General features: G+C 41.6%; 1 protein-coding gene and 2 non-coding genes across 10 annotated transcripts in view; 1 reads left to right on the top strand and 2 right to left on the bottom strand.

The window, feature by feature from the left end:
- Nucleotides 1-1552: 1552 nt before the first annotated feature.
- Nucleotides 1553-16894, bottom strand: part of RELCH (RAB11 binding and LisH domain, coiled-coil and HEAT repeat containing) — a 102991-nt gene continuing 87649 nt past the window's right edge. For 5 of the 8 annotated variants that reach the window (XR_013545149.1, XM_072998528.2, XM_078393393.1 and 2 more), the window contains 6 exons: nt 16143-16206; nt 15272-15410; nt 10645-10761; nt 8684-8772; nt 6076-6146; nt 1553-2086 (listed from right to left, as the gene is read on the bottom strand). Coding sequence is in view for 6 of the 8 variants with exons in the window: in XM_072998528.2 (XP_072854629.2) it covers nt 1966-2086; nt 6076-6146; nt 8684-8772; nt 10645-10761; nt 15272-15410; nt 16143-16206 (601 nt within the window). In the remaining 2 variants the exon portion in view is untranslated. Of the gene's footprint in view, nt 2087-6075; nt 6147-8683; nt 8773-10644; nt 10762-15271; nt 15411-16142; nt 16207-16382; nt 16522-16894 lie in introns of those variants that run through there. The other 3 variants (XR_013545148.1, XM_072998529.2, XM_078393394.1) reach the window with 2 other exon arrangements.
- Nucleotides 3364-3527, bottom strand: LOC140707118 (U1 spliceosomal RNA). Its single transcript, XR_012087101.2, has one exon. It is a non-coding gene; the product is annotated as a U1 spliceosomal RNA (small nuclear RNA).
- Nucleotides 4156-4321, top strand: LOC140707116 (U1 spliceosomal RNA). Its single transcript, XR_012087099.2, has one exon. It is a non-coding gene; the product is annotated as a U1 spliceosomal RNA (small nuclear RNA).

Genomic DNA, 16894 nt, shown 5'->3' with positions numbered 1-16894 from the left:
ATCCTTTTGTGTAGTTAACACAAATGGCATCACTTTTTGACACAAACTGCCTGAAGTTAACTAATCATATTCATTATCTGCTGCCCACTATGTAACACAACAGATACCCATGGTGATTTGTTAAGCTCTGAACATGTGGCCTTTTATGTTACTACTGTGTAACTCCAGTAGATGATTTTGGCCGCTAAATGATAAAACCTCAAAAGCAATCTGCATTAATTTGTTTGTAATGTTTGTGTCTTAATTACGTTGCACTGTAATGACAGGCCACAGTTTAAGTGGGTATCAAGGGCTGGGCAGGTAATTGCTTTCGGTAACTGCAGCACCATATAGCACCAGTGAAGTAGCACCTATGTTCTGACATTTGTTTTGCAAAATCTAAGGCTTGATTTTGATGAAATGCTGACCGAAGGCAAAACCTTTACCAGTATAGTTAATCTACATGCCAAGGTCCCACTTGGAAGTACAGTGGTGCCTCGCTAGACAGTTATCCTGCATGACAGTTTTTTCGCTAGACGTTGACTTTTTGCAGTCGCTATAGCGATTCGCAAAACAGTGATTCCTATGGGGGAATTTCACTGGACAATGTTTGGTCCCTGCTTCGCAAACCAATTTTCGCTAGACAACAATTTCAACAGCTCCCTCCGTGCTCGCAAAATGGGTGTTTCACAAGACAGCTATTTAAACAGCTGATTGGTGGTTCGCAAAGCGGCTTTCCTATAGCTGATCTTCGCTAGATAACGATTCTTCCCCATTGGAACACATTAAACAGATTTCAATGCATTCCAATGGGGAAATGCTTTCTGCTAAACTATGATTTCGCTAAACACTGATTTCAGTGGAACAGATTATCATCGTCTAGCGAGGAACCACTGTACTTACTACATGCTCTAGCCAACAAGAACAGGCTGCATATCTGTAACTGTGACTCTGAGTGGTCATCTATGAACAATGTAATATGTCACATACTTGCCAATAATGGCCTAAGTGGGTATTGCTCTTACACAAACTTACAGGCTTATGCACAGAGAGACCGCACTGTGTGCATGAAGGATATGCATAAAATGCAGATCTATATGGATAAACATTTCTTGTGTGGCAACATCACAGTAAGTTTTTCTTAAGATTAAAACAGCAAATACACCACCTTGCAAAGTCTCACCAAAATCAGCGTGGCTTTCTCTGAAGCATACATGATGATGACCCCACTATAATAGTTCCCAACATCACTACTGCTGCTCATTGGAATGTGCAGTCTAGCAGGTAGGCTGATATTTAGTTGCTTTATACACATTAAAAACACCAATACTTGCATTATGATGCATTTTATAAATCTGTTTTACCCATCACGTCTAGAATAATCTGGCTCTCTGGGCACCTGTAGTGCAAGCAATACTGCACACATTGTGTTTTCCTTCTACTCTGTAATTCAAATATATGGCAACTTTAAAATGCAGAGGAGGAAAAGACAAAAAACCACATCCAAACCAGGAATCAAACCAGTGTTGGCAGTTCTTTCATTTTTGAAAACATTAAAAATTGAGCATTACTCTTTTATAACTTAAATACATAAGTATTCTCCACTTTATTACTTCATGACTGTGACTTCAAATTTACATTATTTTAAGTACCATCGTAACAGCTTCATTTATAATACAGATATCAGCTGAGAATCCATCAGGAAATAAAAAATCTTCACTATATATATAAAAAAAGTATGCTGGAAATACATGAACACAGGACAGGGACTTAATACAGACTTAATTTAGTTTTATAATCAACCACATTTAACCCAAAGTTAACAGATACGTAGCAATATTCAAGAGCAGTGCAAATATCTTTGTAGATCAGAGAAAATTATACTACCAGAACATAAGATGGGGAAATAAAAAGGCAAGTACTTCAAGTACAAGGAATGAGTCTTAATGAGGTCTTTCAGTGTTTACAAGGGCTTCCTTTTCCCGTTCATTTCTTTCTCTGGAATACATTAGCCAGCATGGCTCCTGAGGTGGTCAACTGGCCCATTTTGTTCAGAAACTTGGTCTTTGTGTCTTCACTCACAAGACTTGCCGCAATTGACATAGAGCTAGGGGGAAGGAAAGGCAGGTCAATCTATTGGATCACTAATTAAAATGATCTACAGTAGCAGGGCAAAAAGACTTGGAAAAACTGCTACCAAAAGAACAGTACTGTGTTACAGAGACGCAGTGTCTTTGTCTAAGACAATTTCATGTGTTACATGGCCACCTTTGAAAAAACTGTCATTAAAATATACTGTGATTCTGAACAAAGGCTTTAAAATCATACCCAACTAAGATGTCCCAAGTGAAATGAATCTGCACCCAACAATTCAGTGATTTCAAATTTAATAAGGCAGGTGGTCCTCATTCTTAGCTTGCGTATGAAGACAAAAGAGAAAATAAAGTGTTCTACAGAAAGCACTAACTTGCACTTTCTGTGAAAGCCCAAATTCTGGGCAAAACCACTGTTACTTTCTTCCCCATTTCCAAGTGATGAACAGCAAGCTGTATTCTTCCATTGTACCATAATCTGGACTTTTCTGTTGCCCTCTGCAAAAACCTAGAGATAGACTCCTGTTTCTCCCCTCCATGAGAAGAATAAGGGCACGATTTTTTTGGGTTTTCTAACAAAAATAGAGGACCAAGTTTCAGGACATAAAGCAATGTTCTTTTGATGAAGAAAAAGAAACCTTTCTCGGGAGGAAGGCTTTGGTGTAGTATTCTGGGTGCTCATCAGACAGGACAGTATACTTGTCCACAGTGAGAAGGCAGCTGGATTTAAAGAATCCTACTACCATGTACTTATTCCACTAACACAGTAAGGGATCCAGTGCACATGAAATAACATTATATTATTTTAGCTTGTACATATTTGTTTATACAGTGGTGCCTCGCAAGACGATTTTAATCCATTTCATGGAAATCACTGTCTTGTGAAAACATCGTCTTGCAAAACCCAGTTCCCCATTGGAATGCATTGAAATCTATTTAATGCGTTCAAATGGGGGGGGGAATCACTGTCTTGCGGAAATTGTCCATAGAAGACATCATCTTGCAAAACACAGTTCCACATACCATATTGGGGAAAAGCAATCCCTTCACCTGCACTGCCTTTGGAAATGCAATGGGTCTCAGATGGCCATCCCCCTCTTTCTCTCTCTAGCAAAGAGAGTGAAAGGAATCAAAGCAGCCCCCTGGCTCCTGATAATGGTGACTCCTTTTGCCCTGATCCTTTACCACAGGGGAGAAGAGGAAGAATGCAATACAAGACATCAGTAGGACTTGTTGCCTTTGCAATAGGTCCTGATGAGAAGAAAGAAATGAAAAGGAATCTAGAAAAACCAGGGAAATCACACATGCAATCTCCCATTAGCACAAAATATACAGTTGAGTTCCCCACATTTGGGGAAATCACAGGGATCAGCAGCATACCTGAAGTGCAATGGATGAGTCTCCCCCTGGGAAAACCACTTTTATGACATGGTATTTCCTCTGCAGAGTATGAGTTGGAATGGCCCTTGCACCTCCTACCCAATCTGTCCCCTGACCCCACCCAAGGCATGGTGACCCCCTGGATGCACCTCCCACTCAGTACAGGGCTGCACAGCCCCAGTCCTGCCAGAGGCCAAGAGAGCTCCTCAGTGTTTTGGGGTGCCCTGCAGGACCCCCATCAGGAGCTAGGTGTTCCTCCAACAATCCTCTAGTGCAGTGGTCCCCAACCTTGGGCCTCCAGGTGTTCTTGGACTACAACTCCCTGAATCCTTCACCACTACCTCCACTGGCTAGGATTTCTGGGAGTTGAAGTCCAAGAACATCTGGAGGCCCAAGGTTGGGGATCACTGCTCTAGTGCACAGGTATTAGCATATGCTAATACCTTAAGCTAATACATGTGCACTAGAGGATTGTGGGAGGAACACCTAGCCCCTGATGGGGACAGAAGGGGACAGAATTATGCTAATTCTGGGAGGAACACCTAGCTAATATTAGCTAGGTGTTCCTCCCACAATCCTCTAGGGCACAGGTATTAGCATATGCTAATACCTTAAGCTAATACATGTGTACTAGAGGATTGTGGGAGGAACACCTAGCCCCTGATGGGGACAGAAGGGGGTAGGAGGTGCAAGGACCATTCCAACTCATATCTTGCAGAGGAAATACCATGTTATAAAAGTGGTTTTCTCAGGGGGATGCTTATCTATTGCACTTCAGGTGTGCTGCTGATCCCTGTGATTTCCCCAAATGTGGGGAACTCAACTGCATAATATGTGTTAATGGGGGATTGTGTTTGTGATTTCCCTGGTGTTTTTACAATCTCTTTACTCTTTGGTTCCTGGCTGTTTTCACCATCCTCTACCATTTAAATTTGCAGCCATAGCCCCATTGGTGATGCTTTGAAAGATGGTTTTCCCCCCCATTGAAACACATTAAATACATAAGGCCTACTTTTTTTATCCTAAAAAAGTGGGGGAGAAAGAATATGCTGCTGTTTTTCCAGGAGGCAGACCCTGGAAAGCCAGCAGCATACACTTTCTCCTCCATTTTTGGGGGATTAAAAAGTAGGTCTTATGTAATTAATGTGTTCCAATTGGGGGAAAACCATCTTGCAAAACAGGGTCCAAAACACACACACACACACACACACACACACACACACACACACACACACACACACACACACACACACACACACACACACACACACACACACACACACACACACACACACACACACACACACACACACACACACACACACACACACACCATCTTACGAGGCAAGGACCCAAACATCATTCAATGAAAATTGCTCATAGGAACAATTGTTTTGCGAAGCGCAACATCGCTCAAAAAAAGTCATTGTCTAGCGAATTCCTCATTTTGCGAGGTAATCGTCTAGCAAGGCAGCACTATAATGTTTTTACTAGTTCTGAGAGATTCTCTGCACAACTGTTCTTATAGACAGAAAACATTTAACACACCTTATTCAGGAAAACAGCACACTAGCACAAATTCCATCTATAACCAGCTTATCCCTGCTGAAATCTTTCCAATTCCCTTAAGATTCCATTCCCAATTAGATGGTAATTCTTTAACCTTTCTAATATTTGTAATGTCCTGTTCAACCCAAACCCATATTGTGATGGCTTTCCAATCTGGCTTTTACTTATTTGGCTACTTACCATCTCTCAAAGAAACTGAAGAGGTTACATCTAAGCAAGATACACTTAATCTGTTGTTCTTAAAGGACAGCAAAATGGTTTCTCCCAGATCCCTTGCCTTCTTTGCCTTAGCATTCAGCTGCAAATTTTACATAACTACTCCTTGTTGAGACTGATATGAAAATATATTAAATATTAATGTTGTATAGTTAAATGTAAAATGGCTGATTTTACCTGAGTCACTGTACTGATTGTATTCAGGTGTGGGTATCAAGGATTAAGACTTAATGTTGTACAGCTGTGGTACATGATGAAACTTTGTGTAACAGAAAATGAAGTAATGTATTTTCTGATTGTTCCCAGAACTGTACATAAGTTATGTGTAAAGGAGACATTTTATCTGCTGTAAGTCAGATAACTTTATTCATGCTATGTGTAGTATCATGTCATGTTATGCTGCCAGATGCATGTCTATTCTCTATGTATATATATAAATAGACTAAGTTGTTGGTTTTACTCTCTCAGTGTCGTATTTCTGCTAACCTTACTCTGCTGATATGAGAATGCACTATAATCAAATTCTCAACACTCCTCACATGCATGATACACAGAGATATAAGAAACTGTACATGAGAACTGCTGCTCCCCTGAATTCTCTCATATTCCAGGATCTTTCAGATACCTATAGATTTCATTACTCTCCATCAGATAAGGCCAAAAAGCATTTTCCTGACTTGAAGTTCTAAGGTACAATTGTTGTGTTTGCAACTACCATACAACAGATAAATGAAAAAACACCTATGCCAAGACTAAAAATATGATTATACTTGAACTCTATTTTGATACACACAATAAAGACAAACAATAAGATATGAAAAAAAAATCAGTGCCTTACCCTTGTGGTTCTTGGACACTCCTATTTTCAACTTTTTGTTCACACTCCTTTATCATGGAGCTCAAAATCACCTGATAGGTCAAATCAAAAACAAAAAATTTCAATGTAGTTGCCAATTGTGACATTATATATTCACAAAGGTGGCCCAATTTGTATTGGCGTCACCTCTTCAATATTTTATTAATATCTGAGAAGAAAATACAGTGTTTTTGGAAACATTAGTCAAAGTTAGGAATAAGAAAAATGGTTGCCCAGGACAATCTTTTGCATCTACATCATAGCTAATAACATTCAATTTTGACATATTATATTCTTTCAACGAGCATAGCAATGGACAATAAGTGGTTCTCAGGGGCACAAATGCAACCCCCAGTAATTTAATTTTTACAGTGCGGTTTTCCAACTAAAAATGTACATAAAATGCATACATTTGAGAAAACAACATACATTAGAGCAAAGAAAATCCAGTTACACAAAAAGAGGAATATGAAAATGTGTATGGATTTTTGTGTGAAATTCTAGAAATCCACCAACTCCAGCAAAAAAACACCATGAAAGTGAAGATTAATCAAAAGATAAAATGAGAAAACTCAAAACAAAATTTTCTTAAACACACACACGATTTAAAAAGTAGCTGTTAGTCTGTGTAAGCATACCTAGACAAAACTAAAGCAAAATAAAAAACGCACAAGAAAGTGGCATCATGTTCTTGTGTTTTATTGGTTTTTTTGGTTTTGGTTTTGTCTAGCTATATTGATTAAAGAGACATCTCCACTTTCTATTAAAACCATTCACTTTTTTCTTCTGAAAAGCAAAAGAATTCTCATTTCCATTTTTTAATATACAGAAAGAAAAAAATCTATTCACAAAGAGAAAGTGAAGCGAGAATGGTACAAGGAGAAATTCACTGTTCCTATCAGAAGTATGGCCCCACTGATGCCACTGGATTTTCCTGCAGATACACACCTGCTAGATTTGTTTTTAATTTTACCTTTCTTGCATTTAAGAACTCAAAGAAACTAACAGCATAAATTTATGAGAATTAAAACACAATCAAGACAATTTTAACAGTGGAATAATATACCCGGCTATCAAGAAAAACAGTCCTAATCACCAATTGGGACAAGTGCCCCAAAATAAATCCATCCCAAAGCTTTCCTAAAGGACACAATTCTTAAGTAAATATCAGAAGACATGTCATGAGTAAATCAAGGGGGTCCCTCTGTAGACAGTATTCCAAGAATCCTGAAATCACAATAAAAAGGGCTGGTTCTCATTCCAACTCATCCAGTTGGCAGAGGTATGGGAGGTAGGTTAAAAAGTAGCTTTTCAGATGTGAGAGAACACAGTTTAATCCATTTATGTAAGCTCCATTTCCTTGAGTTGGACCCAGAAATAAAATGGTAATTAATGTGATCAGAGTAAGATGTTCTGTCCTGTTTGCCTCAGATTTTTTAACTCAAAGTGATTTTTTTTCCTTGACAGTTTTCAGGAACATGCTATGGTAATTAAATCTGGAATTTAGTGAAGCATGAGTGACTTGTAGCCAGGTAAAATCTTCTCCAGGAAAGGACAGATTTACTATTTTTTTTTTAGTATTTTATGTTTTCCAGAACAATGTGGGTGCTAAATGTTTGGCCATTTCCATGGAGCTGAAAGAGACTGTTTTGTTAATGGTGAGTTGTGTTTTCTTTCCCACAGATGTGGCATGTCTGTTGTGCCCTCACTGGCTTGTTGTACAGTCAGTTTTATTTTTGAATCACTTCCTCATGCTCTTTGCCAATGCGAGAACACATGTTTGGCAAAGCAGGCCAGCACAAAGCCAGCTAGCTACAGGCTACAACATAACTGCTCTGTACTAAACAATCTCAGAATTGTGTGATTTCTAGTATGAGTATACCTCATGTATCCCTAATGCTACTGTTGCTGAGCATTCTGGAGTAGGTATGCAAAACCCTATAAAAAAGAACATGGAAACAATATTGCCAACTTTTAAACTAACTTATGGGCAAAATTTATCAGCATGTGTATACGTATTCCCTTCTGCACCCCTCATATACAAAGAGCATATTTTTATTCCTGTCAGTACCAGGATGAAGACCATACAGGGGTGAAACAATCTGATCTGTGAGGAGAGTTGCAAACAGCCAATAAAAACAATGATGATAAGACCTGAAGTTTTTCACCTTCAAATTCTATAAAAATTCTAGCATTTAAATCATTCCTTATAATAGGGAAACTCAGGAGGTAAGTGCTAAAATACTGTAGCAAAAATTGGGTTACTAAGAAACAAGAGGGAGCTATCCAGTACGTTCTGGAAGAACATTGCCCGGGACAGATTTTTGATGTGAGAAAGTAATTTTGGATCATGAGGTTTTATCTCCTTTTACTATAAGGTACAGTCTTTAAAAATGGGAAATAACCTGTGATGTTCATATATCTTTCACTCACTGAGTCCAAAACTACAGCCTCTTCTATTCTCAATTTATTTGTTGCTTTATAACTAAAACATTTTTCTTATTATGTTGTCTTTTAATATCCAATAATCAATCACTGAATTGCTTTGCTCATCTTACACCAGATCCAAAATATCACTTTAATTACTTACCTCATGCTCTGGTGAGAGAGTTTCCATGTCACTCCGTAAACACCTGAGTCCTGGTAAAAAGTGATTGATCATTAAATCTTCAGAAATAACTAGAAAGCAAGAAGTTAAGGTCTGACAAAGAAAAAATGGCTCGATGTTGCTTTTGGTCAAAGTCAAAATTGGAAAATCATATACAGAAATCAAAATATATATCTACACTCTCTCACTTCAAAGGATTAACTCTTGAGTGCTGCTGTACTGATTCATTTTTAAAACATGAACGTAAGAATACAGTATATGTAGTTACTGAGAAATACAGTGTATTTACAATGCCAAATGACTTTCAGGAGGGCTTTCTCGTGGACAACACAAATAACAGCACATGTGCTTTTGTATTTTGAAATATAATTTCATGCCCAGCTTGTTTTAGGGCATGTTCAGCTGCTGCCGATTTTTCTGGTTGTTTTAGTTTGCAGTGTCTTTCATGTTCTTTGATCATTGCACACAAAAGACTAGCTAATGACACCGATCAATCATAGTGACAGATCATCTTCCCTCCCTTATCACAACAATACACCTATAACAAAAACACCTTGATCACAATAATCACCCAATCTCCTCAAAAGGACAAAAAGCTGATCCCACAGATGTGAAAGCCTTTGAGAATACATTGATGGGCAATTGTTTGAACATTTTGACGCATGCTTTTTTCATTAGCGTTTCATTCGTACTTTTTAGTTTTACATAATTCAAGTCTACATTGATATATTTTAAAAATCAAAATTTAGGATGCTGTTACTAAAAGTTTCTACCCCTTCCCAAAAGATAAGCAGCTTCTGTAACCAGCCAGAATTTAAGCTTGCAGATGGAGGGGCATGTAAAGTATGATATGACACCATTTTCAAGAACTGCAGGCATTCAGGAGTGCCAGTTTCCTTGTCCCAAGAGTTGGATGGAGGCTGGGGGAGATGCACAGTCATTCGTGTTGCACTGAGGCTCTGAGACAACTCTGTAAGTGATAAGAAGAGTCTTTTCCAGTTGTCCTCAAGGTTTAGTATAGAATCCTGCATCTTTTTCTGATTTTTTTTTCTGAGAAAAAAGTTGCCCCTTTGTGTTACCTACACTAGGTTAAAAAAGAGTTCAGCTTGCCAACATCTCCTTTTTTTAATGTCAAGAGTCAAAAAACTGACAGCTGCAATTAACTTTTGTCAATAGCACAGCTTTCCTTTTGATGAAAACTTTTGCAATAATGCATTAAAGAAGGACAACTGAAAAAAAACATACAGTACTACAGTAGTTTTATTCTTAGGTTCAAAAGTTACCAATATTAATTTATATCCAAGAGAAATAACTAAAAACCTTTCAAAACAATTTATTTGCACACAGTACATATGATACAAGATATATTTGCACCATCTATGCTGATTGCATAAATAGACTCATCAAATGGCATTTTCTAGTTGTCTGTTTTGGACAAATTATTGGAACATGTCCAGCTTCTGCTAAGACTTTAAAAAAGTGACTTTTTTTTACAACCGGGCAGTGAGAATACATGTACTACCTCAAAATGTAGTATCAACTGCACAGTTAAATTTTTTTTAGCCTATTAAGATTTCAAAAGAAATTGGAAGTGGCCTTCCTTAAACTTTCAGTGGTTAGGAGACTCACCATACCAATCTGTCCTCCCCCAGAACACTTATAGTGATATCTATGAATGGAATTGCATCCTTTATTCCGGACCCCTGAACACTACACAAAAACTTCTGTACTTTACTTGAACCTTTCAAAATACAGTGTCATTAAAGAAAAAGAAAAGTTTTCGTTTCCAGAATAAACTGTAGCACATTGCAACACTTTAGCATAACAGGATTTACAAACTGCTGTATTTCTGAGTATAGTGATGACAAAGTCATGACTGATAAATGACAGATTACTTAGACAATTCCTTTAGATACTGAAGTATACAAACCAAACAAGGATACAACAACAGGAGAGTGCACTATAGGCTTCAAAGAGATGAGTAGCAATGTCCAATCTTTTCGAATCTGTAGACTGCTGGTTATTGACCAATGCAAGTTTATGCAAATGTGGAATAACAACTGGAAAAGCAAACATTTCAATGCAACAGGTAAATATTTTATGTAATATAGCTCATACTTTCATTAAGACAGGCAGCTTCCAGAGGCCTGAAACCAACCCAGAGCACCCCTGCCTTCCCATGACACTAACACCCTCATTAACAAACTTAACCTGCTGAGTCACAAAAGACAAGCAACCCCCTCTAGAGGGCACAAACTGCTATTCTCACCTCTTACAACTATTTTAGGCCCATAGGGGCCTAAAATTCAAGCTTAAACTGAAGAGAGTAGGAAAAACCACTGGGCCACTCAGGTATAATCTAAACCAAATCCCTTACGAATACACAGTAGAAGTGAAGAACAGATTTAAGGAACTAGATTTGGTGGACAGAGTGCCTGAAGAACTTTGGATAGAGGCTCGTAACATTGTACAGGAGGCACCAACAAAAACCATCCCAAACAAAAGGAAATGCAAGAAAGCAAAGTGGCTGTCCAACGAGGCCTTACAAATAGCAGAAAAGAGAAGGGAAACAAAATGCAGGGGAGATAGGGAAAGTTACAGAAAATTGAATGCAGATTTCCAAAGAATAGCAAGGAGAGACAAGAGGGCCTTCTTAAATGAACAATGCAAAGAAATAGAGGAAAATAACAGAAAAGGAAAAACCAGAGATCTGTTCAGGAAAATTGGAGATATTAGAGGAAAATTTTGTGCAAAGATGGACATGATAAAAGACAAAAATGAAAGGGACCTCACAGAAGCAGAAGACATCAAGAAGAGGTGGCAAGAATACACAGAGGAATTATATCAGAAAGTTTTGGATATCCCGGACAACCCAGACAATATAGTTGCTGACCTAGAGCCAGACATCCTGGAGAGTGAGGTCAAGTGGGCCTTAGAAAGCCTGGCTAACAACAAGGCCAGTGGAGGTGATGGCACTCCAGTTGAACTATTTAAAATCTTAAAGGATGATGCTGTTAAGGTGCTACATTCAATATGCCAACAAGTTTGGAAAACTCAACAGTGGCCAGAGGACTGGAAAAGATCAGTCTACATCCCAATACCAAAGAAGGGCAGTGCCAAAGAATGCTCCAACTACCGGACAATTGCACTCATCTCACACGCCAGCAAGGTTATGCTCAAAATCATACAAGGTAGGCTTCAGCAGTATGTGGACCGAGAACTCCCAGAAGTACAAGCGGGATTCCGAAGGGGCAGAGGAACTTGAGACCAAATTGCCAACATGCGCTGGATTATGGAGAAAGCCAGAGAGTTCCAGAAAAACATCTACTTCTGCTTCATTGACTGTGCAAAAGCCTTTGACTGTGTGGACCACAGCAAACTATGGCAAGTCCTAAAAGAAATGGGCGTGCCTGACCACCTTATCCATCTCCTGAGAAACCTATATGTGGGACAGGAAGCAACAGTTAGAACTGGATATGGAACAACGGATTGGTTCAAAATTGGGAAAGGAGTACGACAAGGCTGTATATTGTCACCCTACTTATTTAACTTATATGCAGAATACATCATGCGGAAGGCTGGACTGGAGGAATCCCAAGCTGGAGTTAAGATTGCAGGAAGAAATATCAACAACCTCCGATATGCAGATGATACCACTCTGATGGCGGAAAGTGAGGAGGAACTAAAGAACCTTGTAATGAGGGTGAAAGAGGAGAGTGCAAAAAACGGTCTGAAACTCAACATCAAAAAAACTAAGCTCATGGCCACTAGTCCCATCACCTCCTGGGAAATAGAAGGGGAAGATATGGAGGCAGTGACAGATTTTACTTTCTTGGGCTCCATGATCACTGCAGATGGAGACAGCAGCCCCGAAATTGAAAGACGCCTGCTTCTTGGGAGGAAAGCAATGACAAACCTTGACAGCATCTTAAAAAGCAGAGACATCACCTTGCCAACAAAAGTCCGAATAGTCAAAGCTATGGTTTTTCCTGTAGTGTTGTATGGAAGTGAGAGCTGGACCATAAAGAAAGCTGACCGCCGAAGAACTGATGCCTTTGAATTGTGGTGCTGGAGGAGACTCTTGAGAGTTCCCTGGACTGCAAAGAGAACAAACCTATCAATTCTAAAGGAAATCAACCCCGAGTGCTCATTGGAAGGACAGATTCTGAAGCTGAGGCTCCAGTACTTTGGCCATCTAATGAGAAGAGAAGACTCCTTGGAAAAGACTTTGATGTTGGGAAAGTGTGAAGGCAAGAGGAGAAGGGGACAACCGAGGATGAGATGGTTGGACAGTATCATCGAAGCAACCAACATGAATTTGACACAACTCCGGGAGGCGGTGGAAGATAGGAGGGCCTGGCGTGCTCTGGTCCATGGGGTCACGAAGAGTCGGACACGACTAAACGACTGAACAAACAAACAAAGGGGTCTTTTTATCTTCCAAAACTAGGAACAGATGGTTACTTGTGTTTTTGTGGAGAAAAGCTGTTTGCCTACATTACTGCAGTGATTGGCCATTTACCGTATTTTTCGCTCCATAAGACGCACCTTTCCATAAGACGCACCAAATTTTTAGGAGAAGAAAACAGGAAAAAATTATCAGCTTTCTTCTCCTAAAATTTGGTGAGCCTTATGGAGAGGTCCATCTTATGGAACACACCCTAGGGTCCTAGGGTGTGTTCCAGGACCCTCTGGAGCCTCCCCCTGCCTCCCTCGGGGGCGAGAGGGGGTGAAATCGCCACCTTCTGGGGCTCTTCTGAAGTTTCCCAAGCCTCAGAAGAGCCCCCAAAGGTGGTGATTTCATCCCCTCTGGCCCCCAGGGGAGGCAGGGTCAGTCTCCAAAGAGTCCTAGAACACACCCTAGGACCCTTTGGAGACTCACCCTGCCTCCCCCGGGCGACAGAGGGGGCAAAATAGGCAGCTTCCAGGATCTTTTCTGAGCCTTTCCAGGCTCAGAAAAGGTCCTGGAAGCTCCCGATTTTGCCCCGCTGTCCCCGTGGGGGTGGGTGGGTGGGAGCCTGGCAAGGGTCCAAGGGAGCCTCCCACCCCCCCATGGGACCAGGGGGGGTAAAATCGCCAGCTCCCGATTTTACCCCCCCTGGCCACGTGGGGGTGGGTGGGGGGAGGGTGGCATGGGTCCAAGGGAGGGTCCCTTGGACCCTTGCCACCCTCCACCCACCCCCCATGGGACCCGGGGGGGGGGGTAAAATTGCCAGGTTCTGGGAGTGTTTGGAGGCTCCCCAAGCCTCCAAACACTCCCAGAAGCTGGCGATTTAAACCTCCCTGGCCCCATGGGGGTGGGTGGGTGGGAGCCTGGCAAGGGTCCTGGGAGGCTCTCTTGGACCCTTGCCACCCTCCACCCCCCCATGGGACCGGGGGGGGGGTTAAAATCGCCAGCCTCTGGGAGTGTTTGGAGGCTCCCCAAGCCTCCAAACACTCCCAGAAGCTGGCGATTTTACCCCCCCTAGCCACGTGGGGGTGGGTGGGGGGAGGGTGCCATGGGTCCAAGGGAGGGTCCCTTGGACCCTTGCCACCCTCCACCCACCCACCCCCACGGAGCGGGGGGGGGGTTTAAAATCGCCAGCTTCTGAGTGTGTTTGGAGGCTTATCAAGCTTCCAAACACTCCCAGAACCTGGCGATTTCGCCAGGGCTGGCCCCGTGGGGGGGTGGGGGGAGGGTGGCAAGGGTCCTGGGAGGCTCCCTTGGACCCTTGCCACCCTCCACCCACCCCCCCATGGGACCAGGGGGGGTAAAATCGCCAGGTTCTGGGAGTGTTTGGAGGCTCCCCAAGCCTCCAAACACTCCCAGAACCTGGCGATTTCGCCAGGGCTGGCCCCGCGGGGGGGTGGGGGGAGGGTGGCAAGGGTCCTGGAAGGCTCCCTTGGACCCTTGCCACCCTCCACCCCCCCCATGGGACCAGGGGGGGGTAAAATCGCCAGGTTCTGGGAGTGTTTTGAGGCTTGGGAAGCCTCAAAACACTCCCAGAACCTGGCGATTTCGCCAGGGCTGGCCCCGCGGGGGGGTGGGGGGAGGGTGGCAAGGGTCCTGGAAGGCTCTCTTGGACCCTTGCCACCCTCCACCCACCCCCCCATGGGACCAGGGGGGGGTAAAATCGCCAGGTTCTGGGAGTGTTTTGAGGCTTGGGAAGCCTCAAAACACTCCCAGAACCTGGTGATTTTGCCAGTGCTGGCCGGTGCGTGGGTGGGAGGAGCGTCGCAAGGATCTGAGTGAGCTTCCAGGACCCTTGCGACGTTCCCCCCCACCTGGAAGCTGGCGATTTCGCCGGTCCTGGCCCCGTGGGGGCATGGGGGAGCCTCGCAAGGGTCCTGGAAGGCTCACCCGGACCCTTGCGACGCTCCCCCCCACGGGGCCAGCAGCGACGAAATTGCTGCATTCACACCATTAGACGCACTGACTTCCCCACCCACATTTTGGAGGGGGGAAAGTGCGTCTTATGGTGCAAAAAATACGGTAATTACCCCACTTGCTTTAGATTCTTACAAGAATAAGCTACAATAATTGCGGAGCACAAGATAAACACAGATTAGTGATTAATCAAGACAACTTACATTCATCTCTAAATCGTGGCTCGGCATTTGGTCCAACTCTTCCAAAGGTTTTTATGATTTCTGTATGTAAAGAATGTTGATCTTGGTATTGGGGATCATCCAGAAAAGACGCCAACTGCATTTTAACTCTTTCCAAGAGCTGAAGAGGATATGTAACAGAAGTTATCAACACTTTTACATAGAAGCAAACTTTAATTAATATAGTTGAAAACTTACTCAACCTAACTAGCATGGTAATGTATTCTACATATAGTGGACCTCTAGAGTTACCAACTATTGTTATAAAAATATTAATTATTAACTGATCTGTAAGGTTTAGACTGCTTTGCAGATTGAATAAAAAAGTATATAGCAGTTGTTCTATTTTGCCTTATAAGATTACATCATGACAGTGGCTGAAAATCTCTTTATGCTTTACACACACACGTATCTTATGTCTAGATACTAGCATGTCACAATTAGATGGGAAACATGTTCTGGAAGTTTTCTTACATAACCCTGCTTTGCACCACATTCCTTCTACTACTGGGCCATGTATACTGTACGTTATGTGAGTGTGTGTGTGTGTGTGTAAAAAAAAAACAAACTTTCGAGACTTTGGCCTACTCAAATTTAGAAGGCACACAACTTTAGGCACTTGAAGTTGAATTTGCTTATTTTCTTGTTTCATCTATATACATTTTTTAATGTGTTGCACTGATGAGATCATAAGGATGAAAACAGAAGTTTTCAGTCATTCCCTCTGCATTGGTACCTATGAAACTTTGGACATACAGTAAATAAGAAAACCGTGTGGCCATCTCTTCAGAGAATTCGCTAGTTTAACTACAAACAGCTACCGTCACCTAAGAATAATGTGAAGGCATCCTACCTCTCTTTGAGTCACTGTCTCCATAATGGTGCCAAAAGCAGGAATTGTGGCTATTCTTACAGAACTAAAAAGGAAAAGGAACAAACAAGTACAAAGTTCTTCAGTCCTTGACATTAAAGCAGATTTCAATAAAAATTAATACAATTTTAAAATCAGTATTTTTAAAGTTATATTCATTTCTAGCAATGACAAGAGACAGACCAGGAAGAATGCTCAAAATAAAAATTATTAAAAAAAGGGGGGGGGGAGGCAGACAGACAGACAGGATTAACTCAAGATCACAGTCAGAAACTCACAATTCAGGATCACTGGACAAGGTAACAAGGGCCGGAGCAACCCGCTTGTCAACTAAGGCTTCATTCATGCCTCGAAGAGTCAGCTGTAAACCAGTCAACATGCAATAAAAATGGTTTTAAACTGTAACGATAATTACGTTAGCTGTGACTGAGGATGGGCAGGCATAGTCACTGGCTTCTCTGAGTTTAGTCACCCACACAGGGCATCAAGTTTGTTAAGGACTCTTGTTCATGTTTCAGCATTTACTGGCAATACTGTGTTAGTGAGATTAGCATCCCTCTTCAGCATGGAAGAAACAAACACCAGTAAATGGCCTTTGGCACATGTCCAGGCCATGAAAGTATTACAAATGACAGTGTTTCATTTTAGAATGAACTGCAGCTTTGAAAGTTGCAGTATATGTTTCCATCTATAACAATTTCGACAGTTAACAGAAGTTGTATTTTCAAAGTAGG

This window comes from Pogona vitticeps, chromosome 4 (assembly GCF_051106095.1).
Source record: "Pogona vitticeps strain Pit_001003342236 chromosome 4, PviZW2.1, whole genome shotgun sequence".
Taxonomy (NCBI): domain Eukaryota; kingdom Metazoa; phylum Chordata; class Lepidosauria; order Squamata; family Agamidae; genus Pogona; species Pogona vitticeps.
The sequence above is the reverse complement of the archived record's forward strand: the minus strand, read 5'-3'. Positions and strand labels throughout refer to the sequence as shown.